Consider the following 23,330-nt stretch of genomic DNA (forward strand, 5'->3'; position numbering starts at 1 on the left):
GTAAAAATAATCTTGTTGTTTTTAATGCATCAAGGACTCAGTTTTTGCACCTAACAACCCGACAAAATCTTCCACAGGTATACCCACTTATGTTTAAACATACTCAACTTAATTCTGCATCATCGTTGAACATGCTTGGGGTTTCATTTGCTCGGGACTTGTCTTGGAAAGATCATATTACATCTCTTGTAAAATCTGCTTCCAAGCCATTGGGTGTGCTAAGCCGACTCCATTCCTTCTTTACCCCTGCACGATTGTTGACTCTATACAGGGGTTTTATCTGCTCCTGTGTGGAGTACAACTCTCGTGTGTGGGGAGGCTCCCCACATACAACTCTTCTCAATAGGGTGGAGTCAAAGGCTTTTCGTCTCATTAACTCCCCCTCTTACAGACTCCCTTCAACCTCTGTCTCTTCGCTGCAGTGTTGCATCTTTATCTCTTTTCTATCGCTACTTCAATGGTCACTGTTCCTCTGAACTGCCTGCATGCATTCCTCCACTTCTACAACAGGCGCGTAGCACCCGTCTAGCAGCAAACTCTCACCCCTTTTCTGTCCAACTCTCTAATGCAAGAGTTAACCGTTACTCCCAGTCCTTCATTTATGGAACAGGTCAACTCTGGAACTGTCTCCCTCTGTCTCTATTTCCTGCTTCCTATGATCTCCAGTCTTTCAAACGCCGTGTGTCCAGACATCTCGAAATGAATGGATCTTGAATTTGGCTCTCTCTTGTATTTTATTTTTCTCTTGGAAGGAACAGTTTTGCGAGCTCATTGCCTTTGGTTCCTTCTTCCTCACATAAAAAAAAACTATGTATATATATATATATATATATATATATATATATATATATATATATATATATATATATATATATATATACTTAGGCACCACATATACATGTTCATAATTAAGTCCGTGTTTCAACCCCCCCATATATATATATATATATATATATATATATATATATATATATATATATATATATATATATATATATATATATATATATTGCCAGACACCTTAATCCCATACGGGGTGGCCACAAACAAATCGCCTCCAAGTCACCCTGTCCCCTGCCATTTCACTGCCCTGCTCCCAGTTCACCCCCCCCCCCTCTCTCATATACCTCTCCACTCCATCCCTTCATCTCATCCTTGGCCTTTCCTTCACTCTCTCCCCCCCACCTCACTCACATACACTCTCCTCGTCAGTCTCTCATTCTCCATCCTCTCCACATGGCCAGACCACCTCTATGTTTCTGCTAACGCTTCCTATCACATACACATCCACACCACAACGCTCCTTCACTTCCTCATTTGTTAGTCTGTCTCTCTACGTGACTCTACATGCTCCTCTCAAATAACTCATTTCCACTGCTCTCACTTTTGACTTGTGTCCCTCCAAGAGCGTCCAAGCTTCACTTCCACACGTTAGAGTTGGTGTCACAATACTGTCATGTAGTAACTCTTTCACTTCCATGCTCACTTCCCTCTTTCTTATCACTGCCTTCAAGGAACCAGTAACCTTTCTTCCTTGTTGTACCCTTTCAATCACTTCAGCCTTTAACCTATCATCCTTACTCATCATATTAACCAAGTACTTACACTTACTCACATTTTCCATTCCTCCTCAACCAACCTTCATGTACTTTCAATGACTTCACCTTTCTCCATGACCAACTTTACTCTTCCCTACATTCACCTTTAGATTCCGTTTCTTACACAGTCTCCCAAACGCACACACACACTCATATATATATATATATATATATATATATATATATATATATATATATATATATATATATATATATATATATATATCCATCCATCATCCAATCCTACATTGCCCCATGAGGGGTTAGGCAGTTGGTCCCGACATTTAAGATGAGAGTGACCAGCCTCACTCATCCCTGAGTGGCATTACATGAGCAATCAACCCTAACTATCCCTTGCATATAAACCTTCACCGGCTCAATCCGATTGGAGTGCAATAATTGCCCACTAAACCACCAGGTGCCAAAATTTGATTACATGGTTACCCCCTAGCGTAGTAAATGGTTTCCTGGTGCATAGGAAACTATTTGGCTTGTCACTCAGTGTAGAGTCAGAGTCACCCACAGTATATATATATATATATATATATATATATATATATATATATATATATATATATATATATATATATATATTGACTGTCTGTGAACTTGTACCTTTCCTTCTTGCTGAAAGTTTGCTCTCATTCAGCCAGTCCCGAAGAAGGGTGACCATTCCCAACCCTCTAACTATCGTGCAATTGCTTTAACATCCTGTATCTCAAAAGTTTTCGAGTCAATTCTTAATAGAAATATTTTAAAGCATCTTTCGTATCACAAACTTCTTTCTGATCGTCAGTATGGGTTCCGTCAGGGACGCTTCACAGGCGATCTTCTCACATACCTTTCAGACTCCTGGTCATCCTCCTTTCGGGACTTTGGCGAAAGCTTTGCGATTGCACTTGACATCTCAAAGGCTTTCGATCGAGTCTGGCATAAATCTATAATTTCCAAAGTGCCCTCTTACGGTTTCTATCCTTCTATCTGTGCCTTCATCTCTAGCTTCCTTTCTGGTCGTTCTATAGCCGCTGTTGTAGACGGCTATCGTTCTTCTCCTAGATCTATTAACAGTGGTGTTCCTCAGGGCTCTGTACTATCACCAACTCTCTTCCTTTTATTCATCAATGACCTTCTAAGCTGTACATCTAACCCTATCCACTCATACGCTGATGACTCCATCCTTCACCTTTCCATTCGATTCCCACAACGTCCATCTCAGCAGTTACTTCAACAGGCAAGGGATGAGGCTATGGCACACCTAATGTCTGACTTGGCTCGTATCTCTGACTGGGGTAAAAATAATCTGGTTGTTTTAAATGCATCAAAGACTCAGTTTTTGCACCTATCAACCCGACAAAATCTTCCACAGGTATACCCACTTATGTTTAATAATGCTCAACTTAATCCTGCATCATCGTTGAACATGCTTGGGGTTTCATTTGCTTGGGACTTGTCTTGGAAAGATCATATTACATCTCTTGTAAAATCTGCTTCCAAGCCATTGGGTGTGCTAAGCCGACTCCATTCCTTCTTTACCCCTGCACAATTGTTGACTCTATACAGGGGTTTTATCTCCTCCTGTGTGGAGTACAACTCTCGTGTGTGGGGAGGCTCCCCACATACAACTCTTCTCAATAGGGTGGAGTCAAAGGCTTTTTGTCTCATTAACTCCCCCTCTTACAGACTCCCTTCAACCTCTGTCTCTTCGCTGCAGTGTTGCATCTTTATCTCTTTTCTATCGCTACTTCAATGGTCACTGTTCCTCTGAACTGCCTGCATGCATTCCTCCACTTCTACAACAGGCGCGTAGCACCCGTCTAGCAGCAAACTCTCACCCCTTTTCTGTCCAACTCTCTAATGCAAGAGTTAACCGTTACTCCCAGTCCTTCATTTATGGAACAGGTCAACTCTGGAACTGTCTCCCTCTGTCTCTATTTCCTGCTTCCTATGATCTCCAGTCTTTCAAACGCCGTGTGTCCAGACATCTCGAAATGAATGGATCTTGAATTTGGCTCTCTCTTGTATTTTATTTTTCTCTTGGAAGGAACAGTTTTGCGAGCTCATTGCCTTTGGTTCCTTCTTCCTCACATAAAAAAAAACTATGTATATATATACTTAGGCACCACATATACATGTTCATAATTAAGTCCGTGTTTCAACCCCCCCATATATATATATATATATATATATATATATATATATATATATATATATATATATATATATATATATATATTGCCAGACACCTTAATCCCATACGGGGTGGCCACAAACAAATCGCCTCCAAGTCACCCTGTCCCCTGCCATTTCACTGCCCTGCTCCCCCAATTCACTCCCCCCCTCTCTCATATACCTCTCCACTCCATCCCTTCATCTCATCCTTGGCCTTCCCTTCACTCTCTCCCCCCCACCTCACTCACATACACTCTCCTCGTCAGTCTCTCATTCTCCATCCTCTCCACATGGCCAGACCACCTTAGTATGTTTCTGCTAACACTTCCTATCACATACACATCCACACCACAACGCTCCTTCACTTCCTCATTTGTTAGTCTGTCTCTCTACGTGACTCCACATGCTCCTCTCAAAAACCTCATTTCCACTGCTCTCACTTTTGACTTGTGTCCCTCCAACAGCGTCCAAGCTTCACTTCCACACGTTAGAGTTGGTGTCACAATACTGTCATGTAGTAACTCTTTCACTTCCATGCTCACTTCCCTCTTTCTTATCACTGCCTTCAAGGAACCAGTAACCTTTCTTCCTTGTTGTACCCTTTCAATCACTTCAGCCTTTAACCTATCATCCTTACTCATCATATTAACCAAGTACTTACACTTACTCACATTTTCCATTCCTCCTCATCCAACCTTCATGTACTTTCAATGACTTCACCTTTCTCCATGACCAACTTTACTCTTCCCTACATTCACCTTTAGATTCCGTTTCTTACACAGTCTCCCAAACGCACACACACACTCTATATATATATATATATATATATATATATATATATATATATATATATATATATATATATATATATATATATATATATATATATATATATATATATCCATCCATCCATCATCCAATCCTACATTGCCCCATGAGGGGCTAGGCAGTTGGTCCCGACATTTAAGATGAGAGTGACCAGCCTCACTCATCCCTGAGTGGCATTACATGAGCAATCAACCCTAAGTATCCCTTGCATATAAACCTTCACCGGCTCAATCCGATTGGAGTGCAATAATTACCCACTAAACCACCAGGTGCCAAAATTTGATTACATGGTTACACCCTAGCGTAGTAAATGGTTTCCTGGTGCATAGGAAACTATTTGGCTTGTCACTCAGTGTAGAGTCACCCACAGTATATATATATATATATATATATATATATATATATATATATATATATATATATATATATATATATTGACTGTCTGTGAACTTGTACCTTTCCTTCTTGCTGAAAGTTTGCTCTCATTCAGCCAGTCCCGAAGAAGGGTGACCATTCCCAACCCTCTAACTATCGTCCAATTGCTTTAACATCCTGTATCTCAAAAGTTTTCGAGTCAATTCTTAATAGAAATATTATAAAGCATCTTTCGTATCACAAACTTCTTTCTGATCGTCAGTATGGGTTCCGTCAGGGACGCTCCACAGGCGATCTTCTCACATACCTTTCTGACTCCTGGTCATCCTCCTTTCGGGACTTTGGCGAAAGCTTTGCGATTGCACTTGACATCTCAAAGGCTTTCGATCGAGTCTGGCATAAATCTATAATTTCCAAAGTGCCCTCTTACGGTTTCTATCCTTCTATCTGTGCCTTCATCTCTAGCTTCCTTTCTGGTCGTTCTATAGCCGCTGTTGTAGACGGCTATCGTTCTTCTCCTAGATCTATTAACAGTGGTGTTCCTCAGGGCTCTGTACTATCACCAACTCTCTTCCTTTTATTCATCAATGACCTTCTAAGCTGTACATCTAACCCTATCCACTCATACGCTGATGACTCCATCCTTCACCTTTCCATTCGATTCCCACAACGTCCATCTCAGCAGTTACTTCAACAGGCAAGGGATGAGGCTATGGCACACCTAATGTCTGACTTGGCTCGTATCTCTGACTGGGGTAAAAATAATCTGGTTGTTTTAAATGCATCAAAGACTCAGTTTTTGCACCTATCAACCCGACAAAATCTTCCACAGGTATACCCACTTATGTTTAATAATGCTCAACTTAATCCTGCATCATCGTTGAACATGCTTGGGGTTTCATTTGCTTGGGACTTGTCTTGGAAAGATCATATTACATCTCTTGTAAAATCTGCTTCCAAGCCATTGGGTGTGCTAAGCCGACTCCGTTCCTTCTTTACCCCTGCACGATTGTTGACTCTATACAGGGGTTTTATCCGCCCCTGTGTGTAGTACAATTCTCATGTATGGGGAGGCTCCTCACATACAGCTCTTCTCAATAGGGTGGAGTCAAAGGCTTTTTGTCTCATTAATTCTTCCCCTCTTACTGACTCCCTTCTACCTCTGTCTCTTCGCCGCGGTGTTGCATCTTTATCTTTTTTCTATCGCTACTTCAATGGTCACTGTTCCTCTGAACTGTCTGGATGCATTCCTCCACTTCTACGACGGGCGCGTAGCACCCGTCTAGCAGCAAACTTTCACCCCTTTTCTGTCCAACTTTCTAATGCAAGAGTCAACCGTTACTCCCAGTCCTTCATTTATGGAACAGGTCAACTCTGGAACTGTCTCCCTCTGTCCGTATTTCCTGCTTCCTATGATCTCCAGTCTTTCAAACGCAGTGTGTCCAGGCATCTCGAAATGAATGGATCTTGAATTTGGCTCTCTCTTGTATTTGTTTTTCTCTTGCAGGGAACAGTATTGTGGGCTCATTGCCTTTGGTTCCTTCTTCCTCACATAAAAAAAAAAAAATATGGAGCCTCTGTGGTACAGTGGTAGAGTGTGTATAGTGTCTCGCACGCTGGTGGATGCGGGTTCGCCTCCCCCCAGAGTTGTAAAAACTTTGGGAAGTGTTCACCGAGCCACTACTGCTTTGGTGGACATAAGGGGTATTGTGGTTGAACAGTGTTGCATAATAGTATGCTTGCACCTAGTCGGCTCAAGGCGGGCCGATTACAATTGGTTCATAGACTACACACACATCCAAAGCCACTCCAACATTACAGTCACACTCACAAGCACTTCTCTCCCTACTTATAGTCTCTACCAGACAGCCCAATCCACTTTGTAGAGATACATTAACTGTATCGTCCCTTCTTCGGTAAGGATAGGCCGGTCCTGCAGTGGATACTCAATGGCTGATGATGATGATATATATATATATATATATATATATATATATATATATATATATTTACAGTTTTCCTTGACTATGGTCGTACCATTCTAAAGTGGCGGTTTGGGTGGGACACGAACCTCTATACAGTGTTGCCACGTTTTCCATACTCGCGATGCCTCTCTCTCTCTCTCTCTCTCTCTCTCTCTCTCTCTCTCTCTCTCTCCTGGGGGGATGTGCATGACCCTAGGGAATTTTGTTTCTTTTATGTCTTATAAACTTGTGCTTTCATTTCTTTATTTTGTTTTTTATTATATTATTGTTTTACATATGACGCCAGATGACCTCGGTGTTACGGCACCTTTTCATTCAATCATTCTCGCCCTCCTTCCTTCCCTCCCTTCATCGTTCCCTCAGCTTGACAATGCACTCAACACTGCCCCTTGCCTGCCTTCTCTCTCTCTCTCTCTCTCTCTCTCTCTCTCTCCTTGGGGAGATGTGCGTCACCCTTGGGAATTTTGTTTCTTTTATGAGTGACTTATAAACGTGTGCTTTCATTTCTTTATTTTGTTCTTATTATCTAATTATGTGTAAAAATATTATTGTTTTACATATGGCGCCAGATGACCTCGTTGTTGTAGCGCCATGATTTGTTTTCATTCAATCACTCTCTCCTTCCTTCCTTCCCTCCCTTCCTTCATCTCTCACTCAGCTGCACTCAACACTGCCCTTGGTCTGCCTTCCCCCCCCCCTCTCTCTCTCTCTCTCTCGTCTGTGGTATTTTAGGATGCATTTTGGTTATTTTCTTTTACGTTATAATGTACACATTGTAAATTTGACTTTATTTCCACACCACCCAGGAGGTTAAAGTCTTGGCACGTTTTTTTTAAGAGGTGTCCCCAAACAGGCCTATTCCTCTATCCCTCACACATGACCAGGTCGGACTGGGTGTGTGTGAGTGTTGCCACTCACGAGGGTTTAATGTATATATTTTTTTTACTAAGAAACTGGCATATTTTTGCTTATATTCATGCACATTATCTTATAATCATAATTGTGACATTATTACCAACCCCAGAAATACGGTAACAGCCAATAAAAGTGACTACTTTTTTTTAAGCAACACTGTAAAATAATTATGCCACGTTTCTGTATTGCCGTATAAATATTTTACGCATAATCAGTTTACTGTTCTTTCATATATTATAATACACACGTTACCATTATATTCTTATGTGTTTATCTTACTGTGATGCCTATTACATATATCAGAGCCGTTGACATAGCGGGTATGGAATACGTTGCACCACTGTACAGAGGTTCGTGCCCCACCCAAACCGCCACTTAAGACTGGTACAGTACACCCGGCAACAGTTCCGCCTGGGCCCCCCAGTAGCGAAATATAGTAGATGTGGCAGTAGTGTGTGTGTTTGTTCGTCTGTACATGCTCGAAAAATGTTCGGATCGTCAACTCTCTCACTCCATTGTGAACGTGAGTCGACCTTTGAGTTCACTCCATAGATGGCGGTGTGTGGTTATGGGGGAGAGACGGGAGGTCAGGACGGTAGGTGGGTCGGAGTTGGGGGGGACGAACAGCTAGGTTGTTTGTATTGGACATGATAATAGTTTTCCCAGTCATTATTGTGGATCGTTTCAGGTTACTGACACTTTGTATTCCTAACAACAATTAAAAAAAAATGAAATATTGTTGCATTGCTACCCGTTACAATATACTCCACGATAATTGGATATCCTCCATAACTTATTCCCTCTCTCTCTCTCTCTCTCTCTCTCTCTCTCAGGTCATTAAGTAATCAGTATATAGCATTATCAGCACAGATTAAAGAGGATTTGTCTTTTAATTAAAACTGCTGACAAAGGTCGATTCACGTTCAAAATGGAGTGAGAGAGTTGACGATCCGAACATTTTTCGAGCATGTACAAACGAACAAACACACACACTTCTGCCACATCTACTATATCTCGCTACTGGGGGGCCCAGGCGGAACTGTTGCCGGGTGTACCACCATAGTTTTAATCATCAATCTAGCTTGTATTGTGGTTAGTTCGTCAGTGAGGTTTTGGTTATGTGGGTAAATTTGGTGGTGTGTGTGTGTGTGTGTGTGTGTGTGTGTGTGTGTGTGTGTGTGTGTGTGTGTGTGTGTGTGTGTGTGTGTGTGTGTGTGTGTGTGTGTGTGTGTGTGTGTGTGTCTACCAGTAGATGATGCTATTTGGTAGGGTGCGTAAGGTTTGAAAATGATGGATAGCCTACATCCTGGTGGAGTATAATCACAGTAGAAAAGGTCGGTGGGAGCGCCCATCATCCTTTCATTCAGCGTAGTGATACATATCAAGTTATCCTGAACTTTTGAGAATATCAGCCAGCAGAGAAAAGTGACAAGTTCAAGAGACGGAATAGTAGGCGAAGTTTTGTTTACATTTGGGCTTTCGCTTTCATAATCTTATGTACACATACAGTACAAGGGAGAATATTACGTGATGGCTTAATACGTACACGGACACAGAAGTGTACTTAATTTTACAAGTCGAATACGGATGAGTGTACAGTATATTTTTGCATATTAATTTTTTGGTTTTCCCAATGAATGCACATGCTGTAGTTAATGAATTAAACTTTATGCAGAAATATATCGTAACATACCTTCAGTTGTTCTATACGTTCTGAATGAATTGGTACAAATAAGATGGTGTGAACATGCTTCGTGATGGAGGATTGTGTTGGTGAATTGCAAAATAAAGGTCGTCTCCAGTAAGATAATGGATATAGTAATTAATTTACTATTATAATATATATAGTATATTTCTGTACAAGAGAGAGAGAGAGAGAGAGAGAGAGAGAGAGAGAGAGAGAGAGAGAGAGAGAGAGAGAGAGAGTTTTCGTTTTCCTCAGCCCGAGTGGAATTGAGGTGGCTTGGTGGATATTTTACTCATCTTGTTATGTATGAGCCCAGAATCTACGGTTCGAGACCATATTGTGGCGGACTTTATAAAGATGGAGCTGGTAGCATGTTCTTTCATATGCTTGCGTATTATAAAGGAGGATGATGATAAGATACGTAATATACCTTTAACTTCTTTCCATTTCGATAAGGCTGCATTTTCTCTTACCTCGGTCTCCGCCCTTCTATTTAACCTGTGAACCCAGATACTTAAGCTTCTGTATTTTTCAAAAATTTTCCGTTTTTGCGTTCCTCAAATATCTGTTTTTCGCCGAGTTTGCTGTTAGCCATCATTTCTGTTTTTGTTGGGTTCTGTTTTAGCCCCCACACATTTGTGATGTCCTACCACTTGAACGTATGTTGCTATAGTTTCCATTTCCGCATTCACTACCAAATAATGCACATAGAAAACAATCCTAAATCCCTCTCCTTTAACTTCTGTTATGTGGTCTACTCCAGTTTGACTCATGACCCCTATCCTCTAAGTACCTCATGAAGGACGTACAGTACATTACAATACAAAATGAAAACGGACTGTGTGCTGATCCTTGAAGCAGATTCTTGATGTACTTGCCAGATGACTTTATTGAGCTTCAGGAGAGACTGTTCAAACTGAAAGGATTAGCTATAGCCTTCATTAATGTCTCGACTATAAGAGGTCTCTTCCAGGAAAAGGATAAAGACGTCATCGTACTGAAGGAGTTGTCGGAACAGAGACTAATCTTATTTCATTGAGTCCATTGATGTATTTAATTCTTCCTGCTATCAGACAGTTTTATTCACATCTCAGATGATTTTATACTTGAGGGAGTAGACATATCGTAGCTTAATATCAACTCCATCATCCGATGATGTGATAATTATGATATTCTAGCTCCTGCCGATATATTATTTTTAAATTGGGAGGCTTTCGAACTGGGGGATTATTATAGCCTTCATTAACTGCTAAGCTGATGGACGTCATTTCGAAGTTGAATAAAATCAGTTGGAAGTAGCAAGAGTAAACTAAAATTATGCATCATCAGAGTGAAGGTACTGCTCTGTATGATGGAAAAAGAAAAGGCTAAGACTTATATTCTCGACAAAGAGTAAATGGAGAGTGTAACTCTCTCATGACTGGGATAATTCCATTACTTCTATGGCAGCTAATGCCATTTTTTTAAATAACAGAACGGAGGAAGAAAAAAAACAAGTGAATAAAAAAATAATCCATACACCAGACGACTGGCGTCCTCCGTTCATAAAATATCTGTAACAGTTAGTCTTGAACCTGTGGGTTGAAATTTTGAGGGAAAGAACTCTGGGGAAGCGAGTTCCAGGGAGATGCAGTTCGGGGAATGAAAGAATATTCTGATAGGCAGAAGTTCTGCAATATGGCTGAGTGACATTCCAGTCATGAGCGCTACCAGATGCCCTTGTAGCACGAGGGAAGGCATGGAGAGGTGGCACCATGGACGCAACTTCGTCTGAGCATTTTCCATAAAAATATCTGTAAAATAATGCAAGGGAGGCAACATTCCTTCTTACTTGCAGGGGAGGTACTTTATTTGTAATTGCTGGGTTGTTAATGATTCTAACAGCTTTGTTCTGAATTTTGTCAAGGTGTTTTAATGCAACCTCTCCACATCCATTCCACAAGGGTGAGCAATATTCAAGCTGAGAGTGCACATGACTCTTATAAATTATAGCTAACTGCTCATCAGTGAAAAAGTTACGGGCTCTACAATAATCAAAGTTTTTTTTTTAGGTGGTTATAGCAAGTGATCTAACGTGACAGGTCCAGCTGAGGGCATTGTTAAGTGAGACGCCAAGAATTTCAATACTTTTGGAGATGGGAATACTAGTAGCACTGAAGGTAATGTACGAATCTGGCAATATCTGTCTATTAGTAAATTGTATATATTTAGTTTTACTAGCATTAAATGAGACAAGGTTGTTTTGTCCCCATTCACTGATCGTAGATATGTCTTGATTTATGGAGATGGCTGTACTGAGTTGAGAGGTAGAGATATTAGACTTTGTAAATGGGTGTCTGAGTGTGAATGAACTATGTAGTGTTGAGTCATCTGCATATGAGTGGATGGGATTGCGGGTGACAGATAAGAGATCATTAATATGAACCAGGAATAGGGTTGGCGCCAGTACTGACCCCTGCGGCACTAATTAAGTGATAATTGGTATATACATCATCTTCTTTTACTCTTATTTTCCTGTCACTAAGATAAGAAGAAATCAAAGGAACAAAAGACGTTAGTACATAGGAAGAGAGTTTGGACAGCAGGGAATGGTGCCATACTCTGTCGAAAGCTTTAGAAATATCAAGAGCTACTGCATGAGTTTCTCCATGTAGATCAATTGACTGATGGATGGTATGAATTAGGAGATTGAGTATGTCAATGGTGGATCTTTCGTGGCGAAAACCATATTGTCTGTCACTAATTAAGTTGTTGGATTCAAGACGTTTAACATTGTGCTTATTAATTAAAGTTTCAAATACCTTGCTATTGGTCTGTAATCAGAGGGGTCAGAGGAACTTCCTTTCTTCGGAATTGGGTGGATATTGGCTTCTTTCCATGAATTTGGGAATAAAGAAGTACGTATGCATAGTCTGAATAATTTAGCTAGAACAGAGGCAAGTTCAAGGGAACACTTTTTCAAAACAGTTGGCGGAATTCCATCTGGGCCTGGAGCTTTGTTGGTAGGTAAATTGTCTAGCATAGATTTTATGTATCTTGTCTGTATTTTAAGTGGGGCAATTTCGGGAGAGTCAAGTTCTAGTACTGGGACATTCTGGCTGGTATCGTCTATGGCAGAGTTTCTGGCAAATGTACTGGCAAAAATATCCGCTTTCCCATGCGGGTCATTTGTAATGCTGCCATCTGAAGATTTTAGTGGGGAAATGGAAGATGACTTGTTAAAGTTATTATTGAATGAATTGGGAGTTGACCGGAATATTCTGTTGTCATTAGGGTTGTTAAGTAGTTCTGATGCTTGATTTTGAAGAAAGTTTGATTTAGCTAGCATGATTTCTAGCAATTTTAAAGTGACAGAGTGATTCAGATGTTTTTTATTTTAAGTGAGAGTTATATGCTAATGACTTGTGAGCTGTTGCTCTGGCACAGTTGCCATCAAACCATTTTGGAGAGTTCGATCTTTTAGTGAACTGTTGACTTGGTATGAATAAATCCATACCAGCTAATATTAAGTCGCAAATGTGGGACTGGGTAGAATTGGGATCACTAGAGAAGAAAGACTGCCATGGAATGTCAGCAAGATAATTTCTAAATCCATCCCAGTCAGCCCTATCAAAGTGCCATCGGGTCACCCTGACAGGTTCAGAACGGGGAAGTGTGGGGTGGTTAACTAATGAGGCTTTGATGAGATTGTGGTCAGAGGATCCAAGTGGTGACAGTACCTCTATCCTGTACTGATCTGGATTATTTATCAAGAATAAGTCCAAGAGATGGGCATTATGATCAGGATTATCAGGTATTCTGGTTGGTTGCTTTACCAGCTGGATGAGATTAAACGATTCTGCAAACAGCTTGCACTCTAGACCAGCGTCGTCAGTCCTGGCAGAATGCAATAACCTTTCAACATTATGTATGTTAAAATGATTTTATTCAGCTGAGAATGAATATATGAGAGTGTTAATTCGGGCACCATTAACACTCTCATGATGTGGACAACTCTGGTGTTCCATTTCAGATTACACTAGACGATTTGATACAACTGACAGCACTCCAGGCAACCTCGTAGTGTTGATGTGATGCATGCTTCCGCCAAAGGATTGTATTCGCTACCAGACATTTCCTAAACTGAAATAAATCGCCTGAAGGAAGCACGACTGAAATGCAAGTACTGAATAGCATAGGATCAGTAAAATCGTCTTTCAGCATTTCGAATAAAAGGTGGTAGCATGGAGAATAACGATGATAATAATAATAAGATATAGAGGTCATAGGATTGAAGGCATTACGAAGGGATCCAACCTCACTCTTCACTTCCCTCCTCTCTCTCTCTCTCTCTCTCTCTCTCTCTCTCTCTCTCTCTCTCTCTCTCTCTCTCTCTCTCTCTCTCTCTCTCTTTCTCGTTGACCTTCATTATAAGGTGAAATTTATATATATTTTTTTTTATTTATATCATCATCACTTTTCTAAATGCAATGGGAAAAATGAGGCATAATATTATCTTAGTAATGCATTAACTCCTTTAACTTATTTACTGCGTATGTGTGCCCATTATTGTTTCTTTGACTCCTTTTATTACTTCTTATTGCCAGATCAGCTGTTGCGTCTGTCATCGTCATCATCTTCATCATCATCATTATCACCGTCATCATCATCATCGTCGTCGTCGTTGTCCATGAAACATCATCATCATCATCATCATCATAACGACTAGGACCTTGACTTGGGTGAAACATGTTGTATACTGACAGCAGCCTTTTTTTTTTTTTCTTTCTTTCTTTTTTTGACTGTAAATGCTTCCTGATTGAACTATACTTTGTCCACTTTAACCTGCCTTAAAATTACTATCCTTATAAAAAATTGAAGTGTAGCAAGAGATTAGCATGTTAGTCAAAAAAGTGTCGCGACTAGATGTAAAGCTGTATTAATTATTAGTTCTGCCTTTGAGCTACGGGAGACAAACTGTAAATGAACGAAATTCTTCGCCAAAGTGAGGCGGACGAACCACAGTAAATAGGGAAGGAACATACAGTACCTTACCTACCTTGGCCAGACTACAACATACCTAAAAGTTACACCACACCACTCGTATCACATCCAACAACAGAATTACGCGCCAGGTGCTTCACATCAAATCACACTGTTCGTCACCGTATTACACCACAGTACGCCACACCACATTACATCTTGCTCTATTTTACCTCCATACTCGTATCATAGCACAAAACTCAAATCACCATAGTGCATCCCAGTATTGTATATCATACTATACCACACTACTACGAACAACAGCCTAACACCGCATTTCACCTCCACCATATCACACTATACAGTACCAAACCACATCATACCACACCACCACATCATAGTATACCACTTCACACAACACCGCTCCACACCACACCACACAGTACCGCACCACATCACACCACAACGCATCACACTCTGCCTCCTAATTAAACGTTACCACACAACCTCCTACCCCTCCACCATACCACCAGAAAAAGAGAATAGATATATAAAGATATTACCCATGTTTCCCCCATATAAGAGAGAGAGAGAGAGAGAGAGAGAGAGAGAGAGAGAGAGAGAGAGAGAGAGAGAGAGAGATTAGAAATGTGAGAGACACAAACTATACATCACTCTCCCTGTGTCCAGCAGGTGCCGAACCCGTCTTCTGGTCTGATGGACTATGCCACCACGATGAGGCCCGAGTACCACCAGGCCATCATTGACCTCATCCACCACTACCGCTGGGATCACATCATTTACCTCTACGACTCACACGACGGTCAGTACTAACACATTTTACCATGTATTCCCCGTTCTTCTGCCTTTTTCTTTCCTAATGTTAGCCTCTTCTTTTAAGTTTAATTACTAGATACCTTTTGACTTATATACTCCTCCTCTCTCATCTCTATTCTTACTCCAGTGATAAGTTTTTGTGATTTTTCACCTTAGTTATTAATCCTAACCTCTTCTGTTCTGCAGCATGTTTATGGCGTTCTACAAGGCATTTTGTTGATAAAATAACCCTTACTCCCCATTTTCATCATCTACCTCTCTGACTTTATGACGGTCAGTGCTTCTGCCTTTTACCATAGTCCCTTGCCAACCTCTCTATTTTTGTTGCTTCTTTATGTTTACAGAGCTTTATTTATGTTTTTTATCTGTTTTAATGTTGCCTCGTTTTAATCACTATATTCTATGACTCCTACGACGATAGCTTCCACCTGCTAACTTTATTTTTGCGGATATTCTTTCTTTCTTTTGATTTTTTGTATATACTTGTTTACGATTTTTACATAGGTTTTTACTGCTGAGTCTTTCGACTCTGATATTTGTCTTTCATCTCTTTTACCTCTTTATTTCATTGACCCAGTCTTTTTATTTTATTCATACTAATACCTCAGATGATTTTTATTCAAATTAGGAAACATCTCGAGCATGGGGACTAGTTTCAGCAACATTTCATCCCTCACTTCAAAAACCTTTTCCAGAACTTCATAACGTCGTCTGATGATAGCATAATGAAAGTATAAAATCCGTCGTTGGATTGAATGGCTTAAGCTAAATCAGGGTTTGGTCTGCAGACACAGTAGAGTGAATTTCCTTGTGTCCTTCCTCCATCCGCTCACACTCACGTTGGATCGAGCAAACTACGTCCTTCAAGCATTTCATTTCAGGCCTGAGTCATTTTATTAGGCCATGGCTGGGTGTTGTCCTCTCGCAGCCAATGTAAGGTTAAGGTTTATCCTAGTTTAGTTATCACTATAACTGTTCTATTGCCTGTCTATGGGCCGTATTCTAAATAGCGTAGGAAGTTTCGTAGATTTTTTTTCTTACTTAAATATTTTGCACATTAGAACTGAACACTGTTATTTATATCGCTGAAATGTTGATGTAGTGTCCGTCAATAACAGTACAAGAGAATACTGAGACATAATATGCTAAGTAAATCACAGAAGAGGTGACGCTGCGAAATCTTCTTAATCATTAAAAATATGGCTGTAAGGCTTGTTCATATATATAATATATTTTGGTGTCACTGTATCTATTCAGTAAGCCAGGAGTACAAGGATATGCTACCTTGATAAGCCTGGAGCCCCGCCAATAACATAATAGATCATAGTATACGCGTATGCGGATTTTTCTCTTTGCCCGTGTTTTGTTCTCTTTGTTTGGGGCAATAGGTCATGATGAAGATGATAAATTTCTCTTTCTTTTCGTTCTTATCGTACCACAAGCTTTTCATATCATTCCAACTACACACATTCATTTCACCGGCTTTTTTCAGTATATTTCAATGTTATAAGCGTTATTATCGCCCGCCCTACGAGGCAGAGCGATAATGTTTTTACCAGCCTCTTTGTTTGTGTGTGTGTATTTACCTAATTGTATTTACCTAATTGTGATATACAGGAAATGAGCTACGCTCGTGGGGTCTCGTCTCTTTCTCAATAAGTCAAATTTAGCTTTAAGTGTGTGTGTGTGTGTGTGTGTGTGTGTGTGTGTGTGTGTGTGTGTGTGTTCCCATTATCTCTCATGAACTACTTGAGCTATCAACATGAAACCTTCAGGGTATAAAGATATGACCAAAATCTTGGCCGAGTTCGAAAATGGGCATTCGGGGCCAAGCTTAAGGTCACCGACATGGTTGCTATAGGTCAACAAGTTTTTACTGCCCACCTTTAGCACCATTATATCTCATGAACAGCTTGAGCTATCAACATGAAACCTTTCAGGTATCAAGATATGCCCACAATCTTGGACTTGGCCAACAGCATATTCTGGCTGTCGATTAGCATTCGGCTCCCGAATGCTTTTCTTTCAATTTTTGTACCTCTATTTTGACCCTGACCAAAATTTAACTTTTGAATTTCTCAATAAAATCATAGATTTTTGGTCATTCATTACTGTTACACTCTTATGACAAATATTCAGTTGAATAAAGTTTCACGTCGACTGCAATAGGTTACCTGAGTTGTCCCAACCATGGCAGAGTTCAGTTATCAGTATCCAGAGATAATTTTCTTTCTCACGAGTAGTTTTATACTTTTTTCCCATTATCGTTCTCATCAATGTTTTCTTTTCTCTCTCAGCCCCCCCCCCCACACACACACACCTGAAGCTGGTGCCTTCATTATTTCCTCATCACAGGAAAGAGGTGCTCTTAATCGATTACTTCTATCCTTCGTCTTTCCTTCTCTTATACTGTACATGCAAAATTAAAGGCCCAGTGCTTAAATTTGTTTCTGATTTCATCGAGCCATTTTATATATACATCCTAGCAAATTCTCTCTCTCTCTCTCTCTCTCTCTCTCTCTCTCTCTCTCTCTCTCTCTTTCTCTCTCTCTCTTTCACACACACACACACACATAGATATAGATAGATAAACAGAAATAAAATGTATTGACCACGGCCACAGTTTATATATTACATGCATTGATTAAAGTAATTACAGTATATAAAATAGTATAGTGAACTGCATACAAAGATAACAGTAATCCACAAAGTATAAGTTAATTATACAAAGCAATAAAAATATTACTGAATGACAAACGAATAAAACACTATTTGAACAACTCCAGTACTCACAAATTACCTTACAAGTTATATCATGGGGAAGGGTATCAGTGAACAGATCTTCTGGTCTATTAATACTGTAGTTGTCTGATATTTGCTGTTATTCCATAGTCCCGTCTCCACCGCCAGGCATGTCCAGATACACGGAACCGCGTAAACTATATGCCGTGGAACTCATTGATCAGGTGTTTTTCCTTGTAATGTCATGAACGGAGAAACTTGGGTTTCTGTCTTTATAATACAAGACATCTTGATGAGTTTGAGTCTGCAATAGCTTCGCGAGCATTTCTGATTAATGTTAACTTAGGTGGAACGTCATTTGTGATGAACTCTTTCGCCAATTTCCCTATATGTGTATAAAAACCAGTTGAAATTCTAATGGTAAGTGACAAAGGATCATCGTACACAGTAGACCTATCGGACCACATCTTGCCAAAAAAATTTTATGTTGCTTGAATTTAACTAAATCTGGTAGCGACGGGTAGCCTGACTTGACAAAACATACCAGGTTTGATGTTGTCCTTCCCACCCCTTAAGAGTTGCTTCACACCCCGTTGTCAGTCTATTGACTGACTTGATATCAACCCCAACCCAAGACTCACACCCGGACATAAAGGACAACATCAGCGCCATGTCAGATACCCACTGTTTCACAGTAAATGGTACATCGTTGTTCTTTTTGACAAACGATGCAAATTTCATCAGATGACACATTTTATTCATTACATGTAAACTACTCCGATGGCCGAGGACACAGAACCGTCACTCGTGCACGGCCACCATGCCATAATCTCTACAAAACTCTCGCATTAACCATACCTATTAAATCATATTTTGTCTACTTGACAACAGGACAGTATCGTCCATCAAAACAAAGATATGGAACCATTCTAAAAATCTTTCCAAGTCGCAGTTTTCTTTCATTGCTTTTAGTAATTCATTCGCACGTATTATAAACAAGAAAAACAATGTTAGTAAACCTTGTCAGACCCCCAGTGTGGCCGTCATGACGGCACCACCCACTATACTTTCAGTTACACAGCCCATCGCCACTATCGCTGCCAGCATCAACATCCCACTGCCCAACTTCTTTAGTATTATGAAGAACTTGTGTTGACAGACTAAATCATATGCATTTGAAAAATCAACAAATGTCATGAATAGTTTAATCTTCTTTTGCCTCGCCGTATCTGTAAGGAGGCGCAGTGTAACAATGTGCTCTAAGCAACCTTGGTTTTCTGTGCCCCTGGTTGCTCTCCAGATGGCTGAAATCAGTGGTTGAACGGTCTGCAAAAGCATCATGTCATATAACTGTGAAATACAGTTAATTACACTGATCCCTTCACAATTATTGGTGTTTGATCTATCACTCTTAACCCCTAACCGCCGGCTGACGTGTATAGCTGTCATGATCTTGGGTGCGGAGCAATGCCGGTTGACGTGTATAGCCGCAAGTGTCTTCCTACCACCCTTTGACTTTTAACTTATCCTTATTCATCGATGGGACTGCTTGGAGACGTGGGGATACTTTCATTTGAAAGAGGAAGAGTTGGTGAGTCTTATGTATCTTTAATTTTTTCTCTGGCTGTTATAGTTTGGCAGATATTAGGATTTGAAGTAAGGGTATTTTTTTCTGTCACACATATCCCCCATAGGGAGGACCGTGCAACATTGGAAAAAACCCAGCATGTAGGGGTTAAAGATCATAAACACTTTAGCAGTTATCCGTGACCGTGGGTATTCACCTGAGGAGGAAACTTTGTTCAAGAGGGTCATTATTGATAATATCCAGTGTGCTGTCAGGAGTGAAAAAGCCCTGGGGGAGCACGTCAGGCTCCATGTTTTATCAGGCTCCAGCTTCTTCACTTACTGATGCACCTGCGCGGGTGAGATGGGTTCGTCCAGAACAGGGATGGTGACATATGTGATTACATCATCCTCACTCTGATCAGCGACGTCTGGGAGATTCAAGACAGCCTCAAAACTAGCCCTGAATTCCTCGTTACTGGGGCTCGAACCATCATCACTTATATTAGCACTAAAGTCACCCTTACAGTTAATGGCCCTCCACCTCCTGGCATTATCTGCATCATCTAATAGCCTTTCCCATGTACCCAGACTTTTTGTTTTTTATGCTAGGAGGAAGGAACCAAAGGCCACAAGCCCAAAATACTGTTCCTTCCAGGTGAAAGACAAAATACAAGAGAGAGCCAAATTCAAGATCTGATCATTTCAAGATGCCTAGACACACTGCATTTGAAAAATTAAAGATCATAACTAGCAGGAAATACAGACAGAGGGAGACAGTTCCAGAGTTTACTTGTTGCATAAATGAAGGACTGGGAGTAACGGTTAACTCTTGCATTAGAGAGTTGGACAGAAAAGGGATGAGAGTTTGCTGCTAGACGGGTGCTACGTGCCTGTCGTAGAGGTGAAGGGAAGCAAGCAGACAGTTCAGAAGAGGAGTGACCATTGAAGTAGTGGTAGAAAAGAGATAAAGATGCAACAGTACTGCAAAGAGACAGAGCTTGAAGGAAGCCAGTAAGAGGAGGAGAGTTAATGAGACGAAAAGCCTTTGACTCCACGCTATTAACTCCTAAAAAGCAGATCGTCGCGTTTGCGACAATCGCCAAAAGGACATATCGGCGGATCATCGCGTTTGTGATTTGAGTTAATTTTGAATAAATGCGGGCAAGGATGTTCCAGCTGGTATTGTCTATCAGTACCGCCACCCTTTAGCTACAATTAGCATACTTGACCTTTGTACTACTGACCTCCGTTGTTGCCAAGTATCGCATTTTTTCCCCCCTCCCCCCCCACCACGGCCCGGCCAGCCTGGCTGTGATATATGGCAGTGCGCTGACTGCTCAGAACTGTAAATCTGCGCTGTCCTCTCACAAGCAGTTTATGGTAATAGGAAACCCTTGTTTCCCCAGTTGTCACACTAGCTTTTTTTCGCGCAGTTTTCCCCTGTTTAGCGTCACTTTACCGCAGGCTTTCAAAGTGACATTATGGCGAGTTCTAGCTCTTCTGAGTCAGTGCGAGCGGCCGACAGGAACGAGAATAAAGTGACGGGCGTAAGGCAGAATAAACGTGCCGCGGTGGTCTTTTGGGAAGTACTATGATTGAAAATAATGAAGTATACGTGTTTTTAGCTGTGAAAATGGAAATGTTTGTTGAGTGACGGGAAGACCGCCGCCGCGCTGCATGTCGGCCGTACGCTTCGTTGATTTTAGCCTTATTTTCAGTGCTTATTAATACAAATACGGATTCCAAACTACCTCTATGTTGTAGTATAAAGTTTACTGTGACAGAATGAGGCTGTGGTAGAGAGGAAACCGGGTTGCTGGAGATGTGAAAGTGAAGATTTTGTTACCCTACTTTTCAAGTCTCCACAAGTCCTTGGGTAGTCCACGAAGGCTCAACACCTGTCCCTGGAGAAAGCTGAATGTAAGTACTATCTGCCTTACCAAGTATAATGTTCTAGGGTTAATCTCTGATTTTTGGCTAATATTTTCCTACAGGTACTCTGACCGCGATCCAACCCCGCCACCCGGGGGGGGGGGGTCGGCTGTCCATGGCGGCGTTTTAGGAGTTAAGATGAGCTGTATGTCGGGAGCCTCCCCACACATGAGAGTTGTATTCTACACAGGGGCGAATAAAACCTGTGTATAAAGTCAACAGCTGTGCAGGGGTAAAGAAGGAACAGAGTCGGCCTAGCACATCTAATCTCTTGGAAGCAGATTTTACAAGAGATGTAATATGATCTTTCCAAGACAAGTCGTGAGTGACTGAAACCCCAAGCATGTTCATGGATGATGCAGGATTAAGCTGAATATTTTAAACATTAATGGGAACTCCTGTGGAAGGTTTTGTCAGGTTGATAGGTGTAAGAACTGAGTCTTTGATGCATTAAAAACAACAAGATTATTTTTACGCCAATCAGAGATACTAGTCAAGTCAGACATCACGTGTGCCATAGCCTCATCTCTTGTTTGTTGAAGTAACTGCTGAGATGGACGTTGCGGGAACCGAATGGAAACGTGAAGGGTGGAATCATCAGTGTATGAGTGGATAGGGTTAGATGTACAGCTGAGAAGGTCATTGATGAATAAGAGGAAGATAGTTGGTGATAGGACAGAGCCCTGAGGAACACCACTGTTGATAGGTCTAGGAGAAGAACGATGGTCATCTACAAAAGCGGCTATAGAATGACCAGACAGGAAGCTATAGATGAAGGCATATATAGAAGGATAGAAACCGTAAGAGGGCAGTTTGAAATTAAAGAATTGTGCCAGACTCGATCGAAAGCATTTGAGATGTGAAGTGCAATGGCAAGGCTTTTGCCAAAGTCCCGAAAGGAGGATGACCAGGAGTCTGAAAGGTAGGTGAGAAGATCGCCAACAGAGCATCCCTGATGGAACCCATACTGACAATCAGAAAGAAGTTTGTGATAGGAAAGATGCTTTAAAATTTGTCTATTAAGAACTGACTCGAAAACTTTTGAGATACAGGATGTTAAAGCAGTTGGACGATAGTTAGAGGGTTGGGAATTGTCACCGTTCTTTGGGACTGGCTGAATGAGAGCAAACTTCCAGCAAGAAGGAAAGGTACAAGTTGACAGACAAAGGTGAAAGAGTTTGCCTAGGCAGGGTGTAAGTACAGAAGCACAGTTCTTGAGGACAACAGGAAGGATTCCATCAGGTCCATATGCGTTGTTAGTATTGTGGCCTGTGATGACAGAAAAAACATCAGCTGAAGAAATTTTAATGTCAGTCATGAGGAAGTCTGCAGGGGGAAGTGATGGAGGAACATCAGTGGAATCGTCTAAGGTGGAATTGGAGGAGAAAGTCTGAGCAAAGAGGTCTGCTTTATCAGTAGAAGAAATAGCTACAGAACCATCAGAGTACAAAAGAGGAGGGAAGGATGATGAGGTAAAGTTGTTAGAATGGTTTTTGGCAAGGTGCCAGAAGGAGTGGGAAGAGTTTGAGATGGAGAGGTGAGAGCATTTAGTAAGAATGAAATTATTATTACCAGAGCAAAGAACAGACTTAGCACGATTCCGTGCAGAAACATATAAAAGATGTGATTCAGGGGTGGGTTGGCTCTGGTACCTTTTATAGGCCTTCTCCTTGTTCCGGAGAGCGTTAGAACAAGCGTGATTAAACCAAGGCTTTCTTGCATTAGTCAAAG

The 23,330-nt window shown here is 40.9% G+C and overlaps 1 protein-coding gene across 1 annotated transcript in view; it reads left to right on the forward strand.

Moving 5' to 3' along the window:
- Nucleotides 1-23,330, forward strand: part of LOC145417501 (glutamate receptor 1-like) — a 723,617-nt gene that overhangs the window by 87,376 nt on the left and 612,911 nt on the right. Inside the window, exon 4 of the mRNA XM_080286209.1 lies at nt 15,213-15,342. Within this exon, the coding sequence (XP_080142335.1) occupies nt 15,213-15,342 (130 nt within the window). The remainder of the gene's footprint in view (nt 1-15,212; nt 15,343-23,330) is intronic.

The sequence above is a fragment of the Coenobita brevimanus genome, chromosome 110, assembly GCF_032717465.1.
Source record: "Coenobita brevimanus isolate Jiangsu-jjx chromosome 110, ASM3271746v2, whole genome shotgun sequence".
Taxonomy (NCBI): Eukaryota; Metazoa; Arthropoda; class Malacostraca; order Decapoda; family Coenobitidae; genus Coenobita; species Coenobita brevimanus.